This window comes from Dicentrarchus labrax, unplaced genomic scaffold, assembly GCF_905237075.1.
Source record: "Dicentrarchus labrax unplaced genomic scaffold, dlabrax2021, whole genome shotgun sequence".
Lineage (NCBI taxonomy): Eukaryota > Metazoa > Chordata > Actinopteri > Moronidae > Dicentrarchus > Dicentrarchus labrax.
This window is the reverse complement of record NW_026136707.1, coordinates 4187407-4203546: the sequence shown is the minus strand read 5'-3', so window position 1 is coordinate 4203546 and position 16140 is coordinate 4187407. Positions and strand designations below refer to the sequence as shown.

General features: G+C 41.6%; 3 protein-coding genes across 5 annotated transcripts; 2 read left to right on the top strand and 1 right to left on the bottom strand.

Moving 5' to 3' along the window:
• Nucleotides 1–731: 731 nt before the first annotated feature.
• On the bottom strand, nt 732–5365 carry LOC127367687 (G-protein-signaling modulator 2). Of its 2 annotated transcripts, none has more exons than XM_051407732.1 (6): nt 5216–5365; nt 3502–3597; nt 2501–3061; nt 2021–2186; nt 1565–1818; nt 732–1426 (listed from the first exon to the last, which is right to left on the bottom strand). In XM_051407732.1, the coding sequence occupies exons 3-6, from the start codon at nt 3041–3043 to the stop codon at nt 1286–1288; spliced, it is 1104 nt and encodes a 367-aa protein (XP_051263692.1). In that variant the 5' UTR covers nt 3044–3061; nt 3502–3597; nt 5216–5365; the 3' UTR covers nt 732–1285. The 2 variants fall into 2 exon arrangements, with proteins under 2 accessions (XP_051263692.1, XP_051263693.1); XM_051407733.1 differs by lacking the exon at nt 5216–5365 and adding an exon at nt 3781–3944.
• Nucleotides 4373–11257, top strand: pbx2 (pre-B-cell leukemia homeobox 2). The gene is made up of 8 exons (XM_051407729.1): nt 4373–4759; nt 5382–5455; nt 6295–6539; nt 7236–7426; nt 8003–8138; nt 8355–8496; nt 8961–9055; nt 10378–11257. The coding sequence occupies exons 1-8, from the start codon at nt 4518–4520 to the stop codon at nt 10456–10458; spliced, it is 1206 nt and encodes a 401-aa protein (XP_051263689.1). The 5' UTR covers nt 4373–4517; the 3' UTR covers nt 10459–11257.
• A 2138-nt stretch (nt 11258–13395) lies between these two features.
• Nucleotides 13396–15320, top strand: LOC127366958 (transcription factor HES-7.1-A-like). Of its 2 annotated transcripts, XR_007885411.1 has the most exons (4): nt 13396–13554; nt 13704–13799; nt 14063–14959; nt 15096–15320. XR_007885411.1 is itself a non-coding variant. In XM_051406433.1 (3 exons), exons 1-3 carry the CDS (start codon nt 13501–13503, stop codon nt 14576–14578), a joined length of 666 nt encoding a protein of 221 aa, XP_051262393.1. In that variant the 5' UTR covers nt 13396–13500; the 3' UTR covers nt 14579–15320. The 2 variants fall into 2 exon arrangements, 1 of the variants encoding a protein (XP_051262393.1); XM_051406433.1 differs by having other exon boundaries at nt 14063–15320.
• The last annotated feature ends 820 nt before the right edge of the window (nt 15321–16140 follow it).

Here is a 16140-nt window from a genome sequence, read left to right as displayed (position 1 = left end):
GGTCAAAGTATTGCTGACAGTGTCACATAAATGTGCTGTTTGAAGAAGTGGCACAGTGTCACCTCTAACCTCACTTGTGCAGGCCGACCCGGACTTCCTCAGAAAGCTTTGCTCAGAGCTGAGTGGACTAAACACACACCAGAGGAGGTCACAGGGTTCCTGAATTATTACAAACAGCATTTCTGAACATCACAGTTAATGCTACATTACATTGGATGTGTAAATCTCCTTTTTGCCTTTGTGGTGATGTGACCTTCAATAAAAATGACTCAGTAGTGTAAATCAAAATACAGGTACTTTGAGATAATACTCCTTTTCAGTCCATTTATTCTGTTAAAAATTAACATCTTTATCTTTGTCTCATTTGTTCCCTAAATGGGACATCACTACCTTGTCTCTTTCTGTGTGAATGTTTTGATTTATGTGCAACGTGCTGTTTTAAAACGATTAGACACCATCACAAGCTTGTGGGAATGTGACCTAGCAAGGGAATGATGATTAATAATAAAGATAACAGAACAGGTTTTTACCTCTTTTACCTCCTTGTTAGCGTAACTGCTCAAATGCTTGCAATTACAGGCTACTGTGTGTTTTATATGCAAATATAAATTGGTGAAAATGGAATAAAATAAAGGATACACACTCAAATGATATTCTCATTAGAGTCTTAAATCTCTTTTTCTCCCGACAACATTTTGCACAAATTGAATAAATGGGTAAATGCAAATGCCTCAGATACACGTTTTGTTTATTTTCTGGAGGAGAATAATCCATATACAGTCAAGCACTGTGTGGCCTTGGAGCTATTATTTCTACACCAACATTCCTTGGTGTGTTTAATGTCTCTGTACAAATAATGAGAAACAATAGAGATTAGAAGACTTCCTCCTCCACATTAACAACTAGAACGCACAAAAAAATCATTCAATCACTCGTCGCAGTCACTCAGTAAAAATCAAAAATTTGGCAAGATAAGAAGGCACATCTACTGATCTTATTTACTATGAAAGAATTAGCAGTAAACGTCACAATCGCATCAGGAACCTCCCTCAAGTCACATCAAAAGCTCTGTTGCTCAAACATTAGCGTTTTTTGCTACAAACTCAAGAGCTTCAACACTGACCAACACTATCAAGAGGAATAGCAATTCCCTAAAACAAAGCATCAACAGGGTCAACAAATAAAAAACCTATTTTAAAAGGAAATCTGGCCAAAAAAAAAAAAAAAAAAAGCCACAATACTGGCTGGCTTCCGCTGTAGCCCCACAGTTTTTTTGTTTTTCATCTCAGGTTTGCAGCAAGCAAGGTAGTTCAGTCCTCTGCTCGTCCATGCGCCCGCCCTGGACTCTCAGGAGCAGGGAGAAGAAGTCCTCGTCGTCCATGGGACCAGGAGCCCTGCTGCGCTGGTCCTCCAGCCTGCCTTGAGCCTGTGGGTGGAAGGTAGGTGTGAAAATGAATGCCTGAAATAATGACTAAAGTCAAATAATTCTCCACTAAAGTTGGCACGGTTTTGCAAAGATGTGTTCTGCTATAACTGTACAACTTCCTCATGATAGACTGCTTACTTGTGTTGTGAGAATCATATTATACAGATCCTCATTGGGCACAGGAACTGGCACAGGAACCGGCGCAGGAACTGGTGAAGGCCTTTTCACAAAAGAGAGTTGTTTTATGCTGCCTCTGAAGCTCCTGGCTTTTGGTTTTGGTGGCGGAGACTTTTCAAGCTGCGCCCTCTGGTCATCCAGCCGGCGAGCTTGAGATGTGGCCACCAGCTCAAAAAACTCCTCTTTCTGCAGTGAAGTCATGGAGGAAAAAACGACTGTGGAGAAATGAGAGAAAAGAGCTTTGATGGTCAGATGGCAGGAGACTTTAAGTGGTCAGTGGTCAAGGAAAGATTTAAAAACACGTAAGTCGCACAGTCACAAAGTACGGGTAGTTTCATGTTGATTTAGCTTGATCGATATGAGTCAGCATCACACACAAATGCAACAGCTGCATCATTCTTCTCAAGGCGCTCCCACCTCTGTTGGCTGGCTTGCTGGTGTTGGGCTCAGAGTGGCACCTCCTCCTCCTGATCCCGCTCTCCAGCCTGAAGGAGCAGCGCTGGTCATTGAGCCGCCTCCCCTCCTGAAGGGTGCAGAGCAGCTCGTACAGGGCCTCCGGGAAGTCAGGGGTTAACCGGTGAGCCTGAGAAACACGCGGGTAGGTGGAAGAAAAAAGTACGAGGGAGGGAGGAAAGGTTTCTCCGTGAGTGGCACAGACTGTTTGTTGGCACAGCAAAACAACTCACTTGACTCTTACGTACTCCCACATGCTCTGTAACGAAATGATACCTGCTGTTTTTTTCCACCACGAGATTGTTGTTCTCGTACGGCACATGGTGGCTGGTTGGTAAAGTCAAGAACATTACAAACAAACACTCTGTTCACTGCCTGCCCTGCTGACTGGTTTATTATAGTGGGTAACCTCACAGGATAAGCCAAAGGAAAATAAGAACAAACCTTTTTTGGATCCTCTTCTTGGTTTTTTGTCCCTTCAGGTTGTTCCTCGGAGGAATTTAACCTCTTTATGTCTACTTCAGGGTTATTTTGTGTGACATTTTCATCCTCTGTGTCACTGGGTTTCTCTGTTTTTTCATTAATCCTCATCACCTCATGAGTCTTCCCTTCACTCTCACCAGCACCGCTGTTCTGTCCATCATTCATGTTCTCAGTTTCCTCTGGTTTATCATCTTCTTTTTTGTCTCCTTCATTCACAACAACCCCTCCTGTTTGGTTGTCCTTTGCGTTGACTGGTTGTTTCTCCCGATTCTGCTCTTCTGAACACATTTTACCCGCTATATCTTCTTCATTCTTGTCCTCTCCTGTATGTTCCTCTTCCTTTTTCAGAGCCGAGTCTCCGCTGCTGCTCTGTGCGATGACAACTGATCTGCTCGCTGCACCTCTTTCGATGACGCCCTCGGTTACGTCTCCCTCTTCGATGATGACGAGAGGTTCCAGCAGCCCCTCCGCAGCCATTTCAACTTTGATCTCTGCGCAGTCCATTAATCTCTTAGTTAAACCCTGACAAGAAGAAACACAGAAAAAGGTCTTAGGTCAAAGATCTTAGGTCAAACACTTTGAAGACCCCATTGTTAATTTTCTCTGAGAAAAATACTAAACAAACATAACACATCAACCCTGAAGTCAGCTATAGAACAGCTGTCTCTTTCTCTTGCAAAGAAATGTTTGTGAAACCAGTTCGGCAGGTTCTAGCGTGTTGACTACACATGTTTAAGATGAAAATCCAACTTTAAGTCATATATTCCTGTCAGCTGTATGATAACAAGATGTGTGATAACATGCTCAGAGGAGATGTCACCTTCTTGTTGCAGATTGATGATTTCTGTTGTGTATTTTGCTGAAACTTTCGCTTTAGTGGACAGATAGAATCTCTTGTTCTACCCCATAAGCTACCTTGTCTACCACCACAGTAAGTAAACATTTAGTAATTTCATTCTTACCGTTATGTTTTGAGCTTTGTCTCTTCAAAGCATCATCTCTTGAAGTCACCACCGACGGAGCACACCATTTTAGCTTGTCCCTTGTCTTTTCAATATCTTTATGTAGAAAAGAAAAAAAACTTGGTATGAACAGTTTCACATACCGACGAGACAAGCTCTCGCCCTTTCTGTCTGCCTTTGCTACCTTCTCTCTCTCGTCTCCTCTCTTCCTGTTCCTCTTACCACCACCCCTATTTATTTGGCCCACATCTGACAAGTCATGGTATTATGAAACCTTACTGTCAGAAGCAGAAGAAACCCCCGCTATGCTTCGGGTCAGTCTAGGTATGGTCCCAAACAAAGGTGTTTTTTCCCCATCACTTGAGATTAACTTAAAAAATGTCAAGGCAGCTGTGAGCAGCTGCTGCTTTAACTGCTGCTCATTTGATTATGGCAGACTCAACTGCTACATGTTGAAACAAGCGCACGGTTTGACACTGATGTGGTTTTGGCACACATCCTGTTGACTTGCTGCTAAAAGGAGAAGTAGAGTCAGACAAGTGAGAGAAGCTGTCTAAGTGAGATTGACATGTTAAAACCAAATTGAAACACAACTTCTTTCATCTAAAAGTCTCTGTTAATGCTTGGAACTAATGCTTACTACTGTAGGCTGACAAAAGAGCACATAATCTACATTTTATTTAGTTAGATCTGTTTCTTTTTGTTTGACTCCTCACACACACACACACACACACACACACACACACACACACACTTCTGCTTTCTGAAGCCACTTTCTGGAGTTGCTGCAAATGAACTGTGGGTTTTTTTTTTTTTAACATCTACCCAGCAGTGTTACCCCTCTGCTGCCTGAGAGTCTACCTCTACCACATGCTGCAGTGTGTTTACATGGCTTGTACCGTTTCCTGTCAATCGCTAGGGGACCCTTGCTTTGTGTGCTATGCCTCGGATCAGGCTGTGTTGTGCGTCTGTGAGCACAGTTGGGCAGCAGTCGTCGCCACTGTGCGTCGCTGAAAATGTTGCAGCAGCAGCCTCTGACGGGCAACGGGCCCTCCAACGGCCGGGGACTCGGCATGAGCGGCCACCCCGGGATGCATGCGCTGAACTCGGTTCATCAACCTTCCCAGCGTCGGTCCGACGGAGGGGACTCGGGCCTCGAGGGCACAGAAAACGGACACGAAACCCGCAGAGATATTGGCGACATACTGCAGCAAATAATGACCATCACCGACCAAAGTTTGGACGAGGCACAGGCAAAGTTAGTGATAAGTTTGATTTTTGTTATTTTGTTTTTAATGTCAGCTGTTTTTTGTTTTGTTTTGGCGCTTTGTCGACTCCGACTTCGGCAAAGTTTCCTCAACTTCAATCTATTGTTTAGATTATTTAGCCAGTAGCTAACTTAATTAGCAATCGATAGCCAATGAAAACAAAGTTGCTTTGTTATAATTAGATTCGTGTGCTGTTGCGTTAGCCGGCGCTTATGCTTTCTTCGCTGTCATTCACAAAACACGCATTTCTTTCATGGGCTTTAAAACGTTAGCTATTGTTAGCTCGCTAGGCTGCTAATGCCAGCTAGCAAAGGCTACAATAGGTAGCTAACAGGTGCAGCTAACGCAGACGTTAAAAGCGTATATTCCTCCACATGTTAAGACCTAATCATATCATAAACGAATACAAATATATTGCCAAACTCAACAGCTACTGGCTTACATACCTGTGAACAGCTGGCCTCTTTAGCTCTTGGCGTTACGCTACGTTTAGCCATGCTAAAAGAGAACTGGGTAAGTCACTCAAATGTGTGTTTTTGTTTTTGTCTCTTCTTCTTCCCTCTAACGCTAGCTGAAAGTCACTGTATGTGTGCTTTTATCTCTTGTGCACAGGAAACATGCGCTCAACTGTCACCGAATGAAACCTGCATTATTCAGCGTCCTGTGCGAGATCAAGGAAAAAACTGGTAACGTTGTTTGGTGTTACTCTTTACTTTAGGTTGCCTCTGTGTTTGCCTCCATGCATTTGTTGTCTGTGTGCAGTGGGGCTCTTTGGGTTGTTGCAGCGTTATGAGACTGTGTTGACAGTGTGTCATCAGAAGCCAATTATATTAAAAACACACACAGAAAAAGGAATTTGACTTTGTCAGTAACTGTGTGTGTTTACTTGCAATGTCAGAAACAAACATACAAGAAGATACATGTAATTAGACAGCTATTATGTAAACTGTTATTGGGTATAAAAATAGGGACAACAGCTGAACAGTGCCTACAGGGCAATGCAATACATGTAACTGTACTGCAAGAGTTCAACTCCTTTACGGTACAGTAAATGTGCGGTGGTGGACAGTGCTGCTAGATTTTTGTAGATTACATTTGATGTTTTCCTTTGTTGTAACAAGCAAGCCACTCTTTAAAGTCATATATTTAAAAACAGATTCCCTCAAAGACACTGAGAAGTTACGGTCGTCTGTCTTTCAGTCTAGTGAAACTGCTCTGCACAGGAGGAGGATGTTCTGATGTGGGTAGTAAGTAAATGTTTAGTAGCGTGATTAGAAAACTGTAAACAGTATGTGATAGTGGCATATAGAGTAATGACCCCTTTCAAACAGAGTGCATCAGTGTTTCTGTTGGCTGATCCTGCAAAAAGCCTGAGCCAGGAGTTGCACCAAAACAGGAAATGCATTCATGGGTTCATCAGTTGTGTTTAATGGGTGATGGAGGGAATATTCACATTCAAAAAAAGTGTAATGTGACTGTACCAGTACCCCACAAAACTAAACAACAGTGACATGTGTCTTATTAGGCCTGTCAATGAGGAACGCTCAGGAGGATGAGCCTCAGGATCCTCAGCTGGTGCGATTGGACAACATGCTGCTGGCGGAGGGTGTGGCGGGGCCGGAGAAAGGTGGTGGGGCTGCTGCTGCTGTGTCTGCTGCCACCAGCTCGGGAGGGATGTCACCTGACAGCTCGCTCGAGCACTCCGACTACAAAAGCAAGTTGAGCCAGATTCGCAGTATCTACCACACTGAGCTGGAGAAGTATGAGCAGGTACCGTGTCGCAACAGGAGACGAGCGCTGACATTGCCCGTACACGCTTGCCTGTACTAAAGCTGCTCGCCAGAAGCGTAATCCATTGGCATGTTAGGCCTAGAGTTCACTCACATAACTTATCTCTGCCGGGGAATACACTTCTGTCCTTATGTTGCTGATCAGAACACACCAGGTATACGCTCCGTATCTCTGTATGAGAAGAGACATCTTAAGATTATTAGAGCAACACATATTCCAACCTACACTGAAGAACATCATTCAAACCATTGTAATGATACTTATCAGCAACATACAATACATTTTTCCTGCAACGTGAATTAAAACCTTCAAAATGTTTGAGTTGCCTGTTCAACTTTCTGCACATGTAATACATAAAAAAAAAACCTTCTACAATAAGCTTGTATTGAGCTAAGCTGTTTTATTGGGCATCCAAATGCTGCTTTAACAGTGGAACATACCAGCTATGCAAAGACCGTTAGTAATTATGCTTATACATGATTATACATGCTTACTGTCAACAGTCCCATTAAGCTGACAATTTTCAGAATGTTTTAATGTGACATTTTCTCCTCTGACTCCTCTCATGTCATTAAATATAGAATAGGCTTTGATAAGTAATAACAAAACCGCAGCATCATTGCTTTGCGCGTTTCTTTCCTTCACTGTCCGTCGTCTTATGCCTCCCCTACCCAGGCATGCACTGAGTTCACCACCCATGTTATGAATCTGTTGAGGGAGCAGTCGCGCACACGGCCCGTGACTCCGCGGGAGATAGAGCGCATGGTGGCCATCATCCACCGCAAGTTCAGCTCGATCCAGACCCAGCTGAAGCAGAGCACCTGCGAGGCCGTCATGATCCTGAGGTCCCGTTTTCTCGATGCCAGGTAGGAATTTGTGGTTGTTGTTTTGTTTTTTTTAAGGCATACTGCAATGAAATCTGTCTATGAGTATCAAATTCTCACTCCTGGTGGCAAAAACGTGCACTTTGTCCCTTTTTATTTTTAGAGAACAGTTACTGTAGTCAGCTTGGATTCTTTGGTTTCAAATGACAAATGAGAGTCGCTGTAAAAAATAAAATACAATAAAAGTGACAATCCTAATGCACTTAGGTTCATTTTATATACATACATTTCCTAATCCGACAGATGTGTTTGTTTCAAACAAAAATTGAGAGTGAAAATAATTGCAAAGAGAAAAAAGGCAGTAATATGCAGATATATATCGATGCCTCTTGTTCAGAATTCATATTCAGACTTTTCAAGTTGCACCTATTTTTAGACACAATTCTAGGTCGAATGTATACTAACTTTTGTGGAGCATTTTCTACTGACATAGTGGCCAGCATGTGGGAGTGTATAGAAAAAGCATGGGCATAAATAGTAACTGTGGTGGGGTGGGGGTGGGGGGAGAAACATTATAGTATGTTTTCAAATACTTATCACCTGTTTGTATCTTCTCAGGCGCAAAAGACGTAACTTCAGCAAACAGGCCACAGAGGTCCTGAATGAGTATTTCTACTCCCACCTGTCCAATCCTTACCCCAGTGAAGAAGCCAAAGAGGAACTCGCCAAACAGTGTGGAATCACCGTCTCTCAGGTAAACCACTGACTGTACTTTCAGGAACAAGCAACAATAAAACAGTTCTGACTTGATCTAAGAAGGAAATTCTTTGTTTCTAAAGCTGTGTGTTATTGAGTTTTAATGTCAGTGAGCAAAAAAAAAGTAGGAGGTCTTCTGTACTTAATCTTAAAGATAGCATTTATAATTCCTCAATAGCACGATTAAGCATTTCTGTGTGTTTGAATCTGCCAGGTCTCCAACTGGTTTGGCAACAAGAGAATCCGCTACAAGAAAAACATTGGCAAGTTCCAAGAAGAGGCCAACCTTTATGCTATGAAGACAGCTTTGGGGGCCAGACAGGGCGACGATTCCCCACATACTCCAAACTCCACAGGTACCAAAAGACGTTGAAAGCTACAGTATGCGACTACTCATCTTGAGGCAGTGAAACATATTGTTAGCTCCATGTTTTTCTGCCTCAGTATGTCCGTCCCTGAACTTGTCAATCAAATGTCTGAGCTGTGTACCTGAACACAATGTACAACCTGAGGCTGAGGAAAGTAAACATGTTTGGCGTTGTCAGGCATTGGAGAAGCACATAGCAAACAAGGATAATTTATAGTCACAATAGTAATTCCAACATTTGTGTTTTTTCAGTAAACTGCGTTTCCTGCCACAGCCTTGTTTGGAATGGCTTTTATCTTAAGTTTTAGACAGAAACACATCCTTTGTCTTCACATTTTAAAGGCAATATAACACAATGTAGAATTCCATTATGCCATTAATAGCATAATCATGTCTGTATGTAACTAGGTTTACTTCTTGTGATTACTAAGATTCTCTCTCCTCTTTCTTTAGGGTCTGGGTCCTTCTCTTTGTCTGGGTCAGCTGACCTGTTCCTCGGGGTTCCACCTGTGAACGGCGAGCAGTCTACTTATCAAATGGGCATGCAGGTACTTTATACCACTTCGGGCATAGTTGCACACATATTTAAATGATATGGCCGGTGATACTGTCCACAAATTACATAAAACATCAAAACCAAGTAAATGTATACACTAAAAAGGGTTATATATATCTTATTCCTCTGTGTCATAGAGCTCTGTTGTTCTCCAGTAAATATTAAAAACACACCAGTGAACCACACTGTTTCACTGGGAGGGGAACACACACACACACACAAACACACACACCACACACACACACTATAGTATAATTGGAGTTGATCCCACATACACCGACATGGTGCTGTGAATACTCACTACAACACCAGATGTGTATAATCCCTAACAAATGCACTATTTACTCTTGTTTGAGCAACATTTGCACAAAAAAAATGGCACCCAGCTGTTAATGGTAATTCCTTTTCCTTTAAAAGAAATATCCTCAGTAGAAGAGAGGCAAACTAACACATTGTTGGTTTTGGTCTTTTCATGGGATTTGTAATATAGAATAACTCGAGCCTCTTTCTTAAAAGAAATACCAACTGTTTTATGTCATTTGCAATTCAGCTTTTTTTTTATCAGTAACTCCTATGATGGATATTTTACATCACTATCAACCAGGGCTGCACCTGATAATTATTTTCATTATGGATTAGTCATTTGGACTATAAAACATGAGAAAACAGTAAATAATGCTTGTCAAAATCTTCTGGAGCTCAAGGTGACGTCAAGAGAAGGAAAAGCTTCTCATATTTGAGAATCTGAACCCTCAAACGTGGCATTTTTGAGTGAAAAAAATATTTTAACGCTTGACTGATTATCAGAATAGTTAAAGATTTAATTTTCTATGGATCGACTAATTGATTAATTGACTAAACCATGGAGCTCTATAGTTTTTGATGATCAAGGTATTATAATGTAATGTATTAAAGTTTTTGGGATAAGTCTAACATCAAAGACCGAACAGGTGACTGCTGAACAACTGACTTGTGAATCAGTACCCTCAATGTTTCCAATAAGCACCCGAACACACCAGCAAAGAACAGTTGACAGCTGCATTACCTCCAAATGTAACATAACTTTCACAAAACCTAACCAATTGTGGTGTTAGCTGGGATAGATTATCTCAACAGTAGCTACCTATAAAATAGAAAATCTATACAAAACATCTTAAGATGGCGCAGAAGAGTTGGTAGGAATGGTAAGTATACACCTTTGTAGTTTAAGGGGCTAAACCCACAATGAAGAATGACACAATGCAGACACAAGTCACTTGTTGTCCTCTAACACCTCTTGTTTGTTCCTGTGTTGTTTTTCTTCCAATTTCTCAGCCTAATGGGAACTGGCATGGTCGAAACTCTCCCCCGTCTGGCGCCTCACCCCACAGCGACCACTCGGAAAACTCTGACTGAGGGCCCTGCCCGCCGGCACAGAACGACAGCAACGGAAAGTTTGATGACGGAAAAAGACAGAAAGAATGATTTCACACTTCCCACTTGGCTGCAGTTCTTTTTGTACGTTGTTTGTTTGGTTTGATTATTTTAAATGTACACTGTTTTCTTTTCTTACCGCTCAGCGTTGGTAATTATTATGTTTCTATGATTAGCTGAGTGCACGGATGGTAGAGTGAAAGTGTGTGTGTGTGTGTGTGTGTGTGTGTGTGTGTGTGTGTGTGTGTGTGTGTGTGTGTGTGTGTGTGTGTGTGTGTGTGTGTGTGTGTGTGTGTGTGTGTGTGTGTTGTGTGCATGCAGGTGTGGTTTTATTATCGGGGTTGTAGGGTTTGTTTTCCACTACTTTTGACATGTTACTGAGGTGTGTGTTTGTGGTTGGGTATGGGAGGGGGGAGGGGCTGCAGTATCATTGTTTTTAGCACACTATATCATTATTAATATTATTGCTGTTTTATTATTAGTGCTACAACTATTTTCGTTTTAACTGCTCAGAAAGAGAGAATGCATTTAGTGGATGAGAGGGCAATAGAGAAAAATCCAAAGATTTTGTGTGTTTGTTTCTCTGTTTTGTTTGTTTGTTTGTTTGTTTGTTTGTTTGTTTTTCTACCGGGCTTATGTGTCCCTGTACAATGAATGGAGAGTGACTGAGTCCACATTAACGGTTTGAATGAGTATATCAACAGTGCTGTCTTTTTTCTGTACAGTGAAACACCTGTATTCTCTCTACCTCTTTTACAATAAAGACTCTCTGTATTCACAACCAGATGGTGATCGTGCAGATTTATGTCAAGTCGAGAGGTCGTGGTGAAAAAACTGGAGGTATTGCCTCTCTTTCCAGAGCTTAATTTATGGTGCTCACTGCATTGAAAATTAAGAAATATAGCAGTGCATCTTTCCAGTAATAATGGGCTAGTTTTTTCAGTTCTGTGCCAAATTCTAGTTTCAACATTTAATTTATATTGTACTGATGTGATGCATAATTCTGTAATTAATTTACTTTTTATTTCATTAGTTTATTGAAAAGGTACATTTTCCATTTGTTGCCTGTGGCTGGATGTTAATGGCTCCCTAAAATAGAATAAAGCATTATATATACAACTCATACAGCGGGCTACAATTCAAACAAAAAAAAAGTTATGTTTAATGAAATAATAAAGTATATAGGAGCCACCCTAACAGGTTATTCCCAGTGTAATGTGGACATTGCTCCTGGAAAGATATGTTGTATTTCATTTTTGAAAGAAGTGTGAGCACCACAAACAAAATTGAACTCAATTGTACTGGGATAGAGTCAAAAATCTTAAAGATAATTTCTCTCAACCTGGGAAAACAAATAAATATCTACATGGCTACCATCTTCCCCACTATAACAACCAACCACAAACCCTAACCTCTCACAGTTTGGACAAATAATGGACCTTATTACCCTTATCAAAGTTGGATTGTAATTTCATTCTCTAGACTTTAGAGGTCAGAAGACTTTTTGGTGGGTTTGCATCACTTAACTTAACCTAATATAGATTTTAATGCCAAAAAGATGTATGAATATTACACTATACTGCAATTCATCAGATATAAATGAACACCAACTTTATGACGCTGGGTTAGAAAACAAATAAATTGTTTGTATGTTTCTATCCTGCAAATGTAATTTTTTAAGCATTGGAGCTGGAAACCTTTAATAATGTAACTTTTCACACAGACAAATAAGGAGGCTACACCTTTCTTTAAATTAACCAAAACGTTAAGCTGAGATAGGGTGTTGCGTGTGGCGTTAAATACTGTAGGATACTCATGCGCCCCAGCTATAATGCAATCAAGCCTGTTAATTAATCTACATCAGCAAAGGACCCCTGAGGGCCATCGGGCTCCAGTTCACCAACTATAATGTTAAATCAAAAGGCTGACACGTGTGCGTGGTCGCTGCCACTCGGCTTTCCCACGCTCGCCTGGGAGCATCAAAGGGTTTCCGCACCCAAATGTCGAACAACTGTGGCGCTAAACGGCGCGCCAGCACGAGACAGTCGCCCAAATGGCACGCGTGGTCTATTGTGACAAGTAGGTGTGAATGCAAAATGTTAACCATTGTTACACCTCACCCTGCGGATTGACTAACAAATGCAAAGGCGTCAAGTGTGAGGGCAAAGTGTCGGCACTCGCCCGAAAGTGAGCGCACAGTTGATGGCAGGGAACAAGGACGAAAAAAGACAAAAGCTAAAAAATAACCAGTCAAAAGTGATGTTGAGCGATTTGGACAAAATAATAGGCTTCAATTTCTCACTTTGGCACCAGAAGTTCCATCATGCAACCTCAAATCAACCTTCAACCTCAAAGGGTGCATGGCGCAACTGTACTGACTTTAGTGCACCCAAGTCTCTCCGTTGTCCAATCCTACAACATATTAGGCGACTGATATCACAAGAAAACAACAAATCCTACTGGAATGTAATAGGGAATATTCAAATAATACAATGAAAGTGCAAAAACATCACACATACTCACCATCTAGTGAATATCAGTGAAAACTAAAGTTGTTATGATTATAAAAGTTTTTAAATCGTCCTAATTTACTGTCTTTGTTAAGATTTTTGATTTTCTTATTTTCAGAATAGCAAATCTGAACTGAAATTATCTATATTTTAAGGTCAAATACCAAATTCTGAATGTTCATTACGCATTTCTTTTTAGGAATGGCTTTTTACGCACCGGTTTTTCCCGTAATAAGTTTTCATACACACGTGTCTTGTTGTAGCTTAACCTCAAACCGGTTTGTTGTTGGATAATAAGATAATTCAGTTTAATCAAATGTAAAGTACCTACATTGCAACGAGGGACCGTGGGGAGGTGGTGTGGGTGCGGGGGGGAGGTGGTTGGGATTGTAAAATTTGGTCGGGTGGGAGGAGGAGTCTGGCTGGGAGGAGGTAAAAGGGGCAGCCGTGGGACACGATCTTCAGTACCTGATCAGTTACAGACTGTGAAGGAACACTGGATAAGGATAGACCAATGGCTACAATGAAACTGTTACAGGACATGGAGGATGCACCAAACGAAAGAAAGGTAAATTAAATCTTAATCCATGTGTTACATATTGTTTTTTACAACTACTGCTATTTTGATGATTACTCTTGGATTGTTAGGTGGTTGAAATGATAGCGTTGTCCCAGTCAAGCAAAGAGGAAAACGTTTTGTTTTTTTTTCTCCTCTAGTTCATAAAATCTCAGGTGGAGAAACGTAGAAGGGAAAGAATGAACCGCAGTCTGGAGTGTCTGAGGACCATGTTGCTGCAGGAACCACAACAACTGGTAAAAAAACACATCTGAATGCACTTGCAGACTTTCCATCTTTGTTTTAGTACTTCAAAAATGTATTTATCATTATTTTTAGACAACACTAAAAATAATAGCCTCATCTCAAACACTTGCTTTATAGAAATATGTGATATACAATAACTATATAAATATACAATATCAAAGAAAAACAGTGTTATTTGAACAAGCTATATTTATAAGGGAATGTCATCATCATCCATTTGGCTCCATTAACTCATACTGATGTTTTCATGCAGGGCGGGACTCAGCACAGAGTGGAGAAAGCTGAGATACTCGAGCACACGGTCCTCTTCCTCCAGAACACTGCCAAAGGAGACAACACAAGAGCTGGAGGTGGTGGTGGTGGTGGAGGAGGCCAGAAGCACTCCTTCCAAGACGGCATCTCCACCTGCCTGCAGAGAGCTGCTCACTTCCTGGGCCCCGAGGGTAAAGGCCTGTGGCTCGGAGCAGCGCTGGATGCATCTTTTGGCGTCCAGAGGAGACCTGATGCTCAGTCCTCCTCCAGCTCCCTGCCGCACACAAAGTCCATTCTTCGGATGCTGAGGCAAAAGTCCAAGCACAGACTGCATTCACAAGCCTTCAGCGTGAACAGTTTTGCTCATCCGTACCCACTTCCGGTCCAGCATGGGTTTCCCAGAATTCCTCAACAGCCTCAGAGACAGCTTGAGATCAGGGTGGAGAGACAAGTAGGCAAACAGAGCCCGTCCCAGAGCCATCCAGTTAACCAGACAGTGTGGAGGCCCTGGCCTTGATCAGTCAACTCTGAAAGTGAATTTGTAATGACTCTAACAACTGATTCATATTCACCGGTGCCATCTGTACTCTTCCTGAAAGAACATGGTCTTGCAAGCAACGGCCTCCAGTCTTCTGATAACGCATGAAAGTGTTTGCTATTCACCTCAAAGCCTGTAAATAATGTAAAAATGTCATTTGTACATGTGCTGTGTGTGTGATAGGGTTGACTCACTACTATTGTTTAATGGTTTCGAATGAGCGCAGTCAGTTGGGCAGCCATATATTCTGCTGACAGGCACAGGGACTCACCCAGACTGGGACAGACGTGAGCCGGATCATGTGGCTGAGGCTGAGCCGTCCGGCTGGAACTGCTGCTGTGCTCAAGAGCAAGTTTAGAGGTGAGTATCATGGAGCCAAAGAGTTTCTGTCCACCTTCACATACTGCTCAAAACTCTCCTCTGCGTCTGCTGTCATTGTTCAAGAGTGTGGTACTGAAGTGGATAATGATTGAGTGTCCATTCATCACATTTCCAGGTGTGGGACCTCAGGGTTCGAGGCCAGGAGAGCCCCATGGAGCCCCTCACATTCACCTGTGGGCCATGATTTCTGCCAGCATTAATGACATCTGTGGCTCTATGTACAATATAACGTGTATTGTCTTTATATTTTATATATTTTGTCTATTTTGCACACTAATTTATTATGAATGTCTCCCTATGGTGAGCAGTACTCTTTTTTTATACAAAAATAAAAACATTTAAAAAAAAATGAAAATGAAGCATGGTGTCAAATTATTTTTTTTTAACAGAATCAGATGCAAGCTACAGGCCTTTTGTTTGCATTGACAGCTCTTTTTAGTTTTGTGTCGGACTAGTGTGAAGCATGGTGTCCTGCAGAGCTACATCCTCTAGGTGTGAAGTCTGGCCATGAGGTGACACAGTTCAGTAGCAGTTCTCACTTCAAAGACATCAAAGACAGCCCTGCTCACACATTATTCACTCTGTTTGAAAGCCTTTTTGGATTAAACCAAGAATAAAAAAGATAATATAGCCTGGAGCAGTATTTGCAAAGATCTACCATTAAAAAAAATCTAAAATAATTAAATTGAATCATATAACAATCCAGATTTAGTTTCCACCAGAGTGTGTTTCCACCCATCTATTCTGTTCTAAAAGAAGTCTTATGTCTGGTTCAAAATATAATTTCTTATATAATTACTGTACTCCTGTCCATGTCAAACTTTTCCATAGTATCACAGCACTAAATTGCTCTGCTTTTCCAATATGGAGTACTTTAAAGTGTAAATACAAACGTCAAAAAACTCTGTACCTCACAGGATGAAGCTGACTGATCTCACCCCCCACCCCCGCCCAGCTCATGTCCCCGTTTGTTTTCAGTGTAATTAGTATTCATTCTCTCACCCACATGGTCTCCTGCATACAGGCCAGTCGTTTTCTGCGCGTGTCCGGTGTCACTTCGCAGGAAACAAAACGTGTCTTAACACCTCCTGCAGCCCTTTGAAGTTCAGTCACACTCAGAGGACATTTGTCCTCCTGTCTGATTGTTGTATTTTAAATTA